Source organism: Hippocampus bargibanti, linkage group LG07, assembly GCF_051943395.1.
Source record: "Hippocampus bargibanti isolate YZ-2025 linkage group LG07, ASM5194339v1, whole genome shotgun sequence".
Taxonomy (NCBI): domain Eukaryota; kingdom Metazoa; phylum Chordata; class Actinopteri; order Syngnathiformes; family Syngnathidae; genus Hippocampus; species Hippocampus bargibanti.
Genome location: NC_142740.1, coordinates 3,272,500 through 3,279,111, shown reverse-complemented (window position 1 = coordinate 3,279,111; position 6,612 = coordinate 3,272,500). Strand labels below are relative to the sequence as shown.

Sequence of the window (6,612 nt, the reverse complement as noted above, 5' to 3'; positions counted from 1 at the left end):
GTGGATTGAAGAAAGTTCTGGTTTTAATCTTGTGGTTTTCGAACAATATGTGTGTGTCTCAAAACCGACATGAGAGGGGACTTCCTGGAACTGACCGCGGCTTCATGCTGTTCGTTTTTATTTATTTTTCATTTTTTTAATGTGCATTCTCTACATTGCATGCAAGTAAAATTTTACAGACCTGTATTCGGCCCAGAAAAAGGAACGGTACCATCCAACTGGGTGTCAATATCTATGAGTACCAGCAAATTAGCTCGTTTTCTCAGACGGGTCTATAGATTCTCAAATTCACAGTCAAAGTCGGTCATCCTGCATAAGATGTACTTCCACTGGCGATCCCTAGGGAAGAAATATCAATACAAAACTTGTCAAGTCCAACAGAAGTGGAAATCTAGAAGTTCAGAGGACTCGTTGGAACACGAACCTTAGCACTCCGTTAAAGGTGGTCTGAGCTCCTCGGATGAAGTATCCGTAGCTTGGAACCACTAGCTCGCCTTCCTCTTGGTGGTATTCCGGAATGTCAGTGGTTCGCCTGGAGCGTAAAGCAACAAAATTCAACGCCCGGAGCATGTAAATATGTTTTAACTGCAATTTCCCCTTGTGAAAACAATACCCAATGAAATTTAGCGGCAATGGGAAAATTCAGTTTTCCCCAAAAATATTTGCATACGCACATGCAGGAGTATGGACATCGCTTCTCGTAGTAGCAGCAGTAGAATTGCCACTCTCGGTCCAAGACGCTCTCAAAGTACTTGCTCTGAACTCCCGCCACCAGGCCATTACGGGTGCATTTAGAGGTCCTGCGAAGAAAAAAGTGTCATTTTATTTTTATTTCTTAATGTATTTATTTATTTTTTTTTTTGGGGGGGGGGGGTTATGAGGGTCATAACAATTAAACAGAGCATAACCATTTGACCAGAGTGCTTGGGCACTAGGGTGGAGTACATAAAAAAAACAAAATGGCCGCAACTTCTCAGTAAACTGCAGTAATATCAGTCGTTTGTCCATAAAGGATAATGTCCATATGCCTCTGAATTATGTTGCGCCACCATTTCTGTTTGAATATGTATCGCTCAATGTGTTATATATGGCACTGGAAGATCGATGCTAACTTTATTAGCTAGGCTATGGTATTTCACATTATTAATAAGAAGAATACATTTCATTTATAAGCGCCTTTCAAAATTATCTAGGTCATTTTACAGTCACAGGATAAGTTTTTTTTTGTGGGTGAGCAGCGGCAGCCACACGCACCAGCGTTCACTCAAACCAAAAGTAAATAGATAGAAACCTAGCTAGCCAGCTAGTAGATAGCTATCAGATAGCCAAGAGATAGCTATCCACCTAGATAGCTCTATAGCTAATAGCTAGCTAGGTAGTTAGTTAGCTAATACACTGAATGTCACTATTTAACACAAAGATAGAAAGCTAGCTAGCCAGCTAGTAGATAGCTAATAGATAACCAACAGCTAGCTAACTAGATAGCTAACCACTTAGATAGCAATATAGATAATAGAAAGTTAGCTAGATAGTTAGTTAGCCAATACACTGAATGCCACTATTAAAAACACAGATAGCTAATAGATAGCCAACAGATAGCTAGCTGGATAGCTACACAGCTGCTAGCTAGATAGCAAGTTAGCTAATACACTGAATAGATAGCGAGGTAGATATCTAGCCAGCTGGATAGCTATATAGCTAATAGATAGCTAGCGAGATAGCTAGGCAGCCAGCCAGCTAGCTAATACAGCTAATAGATAGCTAGCGAGATAGCTAGGCAGCCAGCCAGCTAGCTAATACATAGCAAATAAATAGCAAGTAGATAGCTATATAGATAGCCAGCCAGCTAGATAGCTATATAACTAATAGATAGCTAGCAAGATAGCGAGATAAATAAAAGGAAGGGAAGAGAGGAAAAAAGAAATAAGAATAAAGTCAAAAGAAAAGACAAAAAATGGGACGAAAGAAAGTTGAGCCAAAGAGCGAAAATAAAGATAAAAAAGAAAAAATAACATTCATTATTAGCATTATGCTAGCAGACTGCGGTAACACTGTAGTTACAGTAAAGTCTCGTTATATCGATATCGGATATATCGATAGTCCCGGTTATATCGATACTATTTCTATGCACGCACGGAGAAAATTACATGCAAACAGGGTCGGATATATCGATAGTCCCGGTTATATCGATATTTTTCGGACTCCCTTGAATATCGATATAACGAGACTTTACTGTATTTAAAATATATAAATTGTAATTCTCTGGAATATAATTCTTGCATGTATGCCTTAACAAAGCGGAGGAACATAAAGGGGATGATGGCCCCCGAAACCCCGGCGCGGTGGTGATTTAAATCGGCCCGGAGTATGTTAGTGTTGGATAAATGTGGCGCTTAATGAAGTGTTTGCCTTGGAATCAAGTCAACTGGAGGCAGTAAATCCGAAGTTCAACTTTACGACGCTTCTTTTGTGGCTCGGCTTTTGCTGAGGGTTCATTTGGCGGCTGGTTGCGCGGCCGATGCCATTTCACGTGACAAATTTAGCTTTGTGATTGACTTGAGTCTTAATTTGACTTTTTTTCATTTTCTCCCTTATACAGTGGTACCTCTGCTTACGAACGCTTTAGCTAACAAACTTTTCACCTTACGAACGAGAATATAATCTTTGCATACAAACTATTTTTCGCGAAACACACGGAGCGCCACAATGAATGATGTGTTGTTCGCGAACGAGCCGGTTCTTGGAGCTGGATCTCTGAAGTGAACGAAGCTGGAAATGGCAGCCAGCTTTTTTTCCCTCTATTACTCCCCCCCAGTCTTCGGTTAAAGCCGCACAGGATTGGTCAAGATCCGTGGTAGAGGAGGGAGGGGCCACACGCAGCAGCATACGGAAAATAAGGTATATTATGTGTAGTTTTAAGGCTTATTTACTTGACAATTATGTTTTATGGGGACCTGGGAACAGATTATGCTAATTTTAATGATTTCCTGCGGGAAATTAATGATTGGAATAATTCTGGGAACGATTTAAATTCGTAAGCCAAGGTATCACTGTACTTTTATTACAATAGCTAAAAAAACCAATTTAGTTAAACAGTAAATGCAAATTATACAGTACAGTTTATTTCTTTAATTATAATACCATAGCACATTTACTATACATAAAATAAGGTATATTGTGTGTAGTTTTCAGGCTTATTTAGTTGAAAATTATGTTTTATGGGGACGTGGGAATGAATTATTCTCATTTTAATGATTTCCTATGGGAAATTAATATTTGGAATACACACTTTTCACCTTACACACACTTTCTGGGAACCATTTAAGTCCGTAAGCCAAGGTATCACTGTACTTCTATTACAATAGCTAAAAAAACAATTTAGTGAAACAGCAAATGCAAATTATACAGCACAGTTTATTTATTTAATTACAATACCATAGCACATTTATTATACATAAAATAAGGTATATTGTGTGTAGTTTACAGGCTTATTTAGTTGAAAATTATGTTTTATGGGGACGTGGGAACGGATTATTCTCATTTTAATGATTTCCTATGGGAAATTAATGTTTGGAATACACACTTTTCACCTTATACACACTTTCTGGGAACCATTTAAGTCCGTAAGCCAAGGTATCACTGTACTTCTATTACAATAGCTAAAAAAACAATTTAGTGAAACAGCAAATGCAAATTATACAGTACAGTTTATTTATTTAATTACAATACCATAGCACATTTATTATACATAAAATAAGGTATATTGTGTGTAGTTTACAGGCTTATTTAGTTGAAAATTATGTTTTATGGGTACGTGGGAACGGATTATTCTCATGTTAATGATTTCTTATGGGAAATTAATGTTTGGAATACACACTTTTCACCTTATACACACTTTCTGTGAACCATTTAAGTCCGTAAACCAAGGTATCACTATATTTAAAAACAATTATATGTACTTTGTGCTTGTCATTTTGTTAAATTTAGTTTATGTTTGGATCATCCAGTTCCCTGAGATATTTTGTAATGTAAAATTGACTTTATGAACTTTGGGAAATATGCCCTTTTTTTTAAAAGATGAAATGTCAAACCATAAAATTTATTGTAATGTCACTTTAACTTTACCAAAAGGTTATCAAAGACCACAGTAGACTTTTAAAACTACAATTAACAAAAAGACATTTAAAATAAAATACTGTCAGAATATATTCTGAAAAATACTGAAAAAAATAACCCTGACCAGGTATTATTCAAAAAAATAACTAGGTTAGCACAAACGAAGTCACCTACCACTCTAGCCCAGCACGGTTGATATCATCCCACCAGCAGTCGGTGGGGTGTCCCAGCCTCTCCGGCGTAGGTTGACACTCAAAGGACCAAAGTCGATCGGAACCATCAGCGGCGCTGAAATAGCTCCTGATGGCCACCAGGGCTTCACCGTGAGGGCACTGGAAGCTAAAACCCTGCCGGTAACCATTGACCCAGCCCATATCTTGGTGTTCATGCGACTCAGGTTGAAACTGAGCCCGGACCGAGACCGCCAGGGTCCAGGCCAGCGCCACCAGAACCGGATTCATGTTGACGGGTAAGGACTTATGGCGCTCGCCCTCGCGCAACGCCCGCTTATAAAACCTCCAGATGCTTGGCGTCCGGCGGCAGTGTAAACGAGAGTCTCGATCCAAGAGTCATTAGACCTCGATGGACGTTTTAAGGTGGAATCGGGGAAAAGAACGCAGGAACTCGTGTCGGGTTGTTGGGGTGGCGCCTTAAATATTTTTTTTTTTTCATTTGTTACATTCAATTTAAATACTGACATCATGCATTGTTAGCCTTTCTGGCGTGCGCTCGCTCACATGTTAACAACCCTAACCATGTGTTCCACGTCAATACAAACATCAGGAAAGACTGATTTGGGAAGGAGCACGTGTGGAACCAAAGATGAACGACGATGGAACGTTGCAAGACATTTCAAAGAGATAATTGACTCCAACGATGAAACGTTGGAGTCAATTACAGTCCTCATGTAATGTGCCTCTCTTTCTAAACAGCAATTCCCTTTGACCTTCGACCTCCAACGCCATTCCATCAAGCCATCAATGACCATCACAAATGTAAATAAAGTGACTTTATGATACAATGCAGTGTATTTATTTCATTACAATACAATAGCACATTTATTATACATAGAATAAGGTATGTCGTGTGTAGTTTTAAGGCTTATTTAGTTGAAAAGTATATTTTGTGGAAACCCGGGTACGGATTATTCCCATTTTAATGGTTTCCTATGGGATTTTTTTTTTGAGATACACACTTTTCACCTTACACACTATGTCTGGGAACCAATTAAGTTCATAAGTTGAGGTCTCACTAGTTCATAAATTGAGGTACAATCCGATCACTCTATAAAGTCTCCTGCTTTGTTAGCCTGTTTAGCATGCACTCGGTCACCTGTTAGCAATTGTAGCCACATGTTTGTCTTCCATATAAACACCAGGAGATGATGTTATTGGAAAAAGGACCACACGTGAAATGAATGTTTAGGGACGTGGAGCCAATGGAATTCTGGAACAAATTGGACATTCCGTGTGGACAAAGTAGCTTTACAAAAGCTAGCATATTTGGCTCTGGATGAAATGTGATATGAATATTGAAGCGCTGCCAACGATACAATACTCACCATATGTAATTAAAGCGACTGCTGATGTGATAGGAGAAAATCCAACTGCAATGAGACAATCTCGATAGATGATGTGATTCACTGTAATGGATTCATACTAATTATTTTTCGCGCGGATTATGATAAGAGGCTTCAATTCAGTATTTTGTTTTAAAAACCTAAAAATACACAAACAACAACAACAAAACATAATTAGACAAAAAGTGGCTCAAATTAAAGAGTGATGGGAAGTTTTGTTCGAAGATTGGAAGGTGGATGAATAGGTTGGGGGTAGCTAACTGGCTAAGTAATTGGTTCCTAGCTAGTTAGCTAGCTAGCTAAGAACCAATTACTTAGCTGGTTGGTAAATAGGTTGTGGGAAGCTAGGTAGCTAGTAATTGGTTCCTAGCTATCTAGCTAGCTAGGAACCAATTACTTAGATAGCTAGGTAGGAAGCAACTTTCTTAGCTAGATAGCTTGCTAGGAACCAATCACGTAGCGTGTTGGTAAATAGGTTGTTGCTAGCTAGCTAGATAAGTAATTGGTCCCTAACAAGCTAGCTAGCTCGGAACCAATTACTAGCTAACTAGCTAACTAGCTAGATAGGAACAAACTTACTTAGCTAGCTAGCTTGCTAGGAACCAATTACTTAGCTTGTGGGTAAATATGTCATGGCTAGCTAAGTAAATGGTCCCCAGCAAGCTAGCTAACTAGGCACTTACTTAGCTAGTAAGCTCGCTAGGGACCAATTACTTAGCTATTTAGCCAGCTAGGAACCAATTACATCGCTAGATAGCTACCCACAACCTATTTACTAACAAGCTATGTAACTGCTTCCTAGCAAGCTAGCTTATTTTCTCCACAGATTTGTTTTATCGTTAGAACCTAGCCACTGTAATAAATGCCGTCCCTGAAGGATGAAAAGGATTCTTCAGTAGTCATTTGTACTTTCTTTG

The 6,612-nt window shown here is 38.7% G+C and overlaps 1 protein-coding gene across 1 annotated transcript; it reads right to left on the bottom strand.

Annotated features, from left to right (window-relative positions):
* Window positions 1–4,664, bottom strand: dpt (dermatopontin). The gene is made up of 4 exons (XM_089001677.1): window positions 4,291–4,664; window positions 675–800; window positions 425–532; window positions 1–339 (listed from the first exon to the last, which is right to left on the bottom strand). The coding sequence occupies exons 1-4, from the start codon at window positions 4,575–4,577 to the stop codon at window positions 273–275; spliced, it is 588 nt and encodes a 195-aa protein (XP_088857803.1). The 5' UTR covers window positions 4,578–4,664; the 3' UTR covers window positions 1–272.
* Between the last annotated feature and the right edge of the window lie 1,948 nt (window positions 4,665–6,612).

What these genes read in the sequence shown, in the direction of transcription:
- dpt (XM_089001677.1), bottom strand. Translation starts at nt 4,577, where the DNA reads ATGAATCCGGTTCTGGTGGCGCTGGCCTGGACCCTGGCGGTCTCGGTC. An exon ending in AACCGTGCTGGGCTAGAGTG is followed by an intron (nt 801 to 4,290) that starts GTAGGTGACTTC and finishes TTTTCTTCGCAG; the next exon opens with GACCTCTAAATGCACCCGTA. An exon ending in CGATGTCCATACTCCTGCAT is followed by an intron (nt 533 to 674) that starts GTGCGTATGCAA and finishes TTTACGCTCCAG; the next exon opens with GCGAACCACTGACATTCCGG.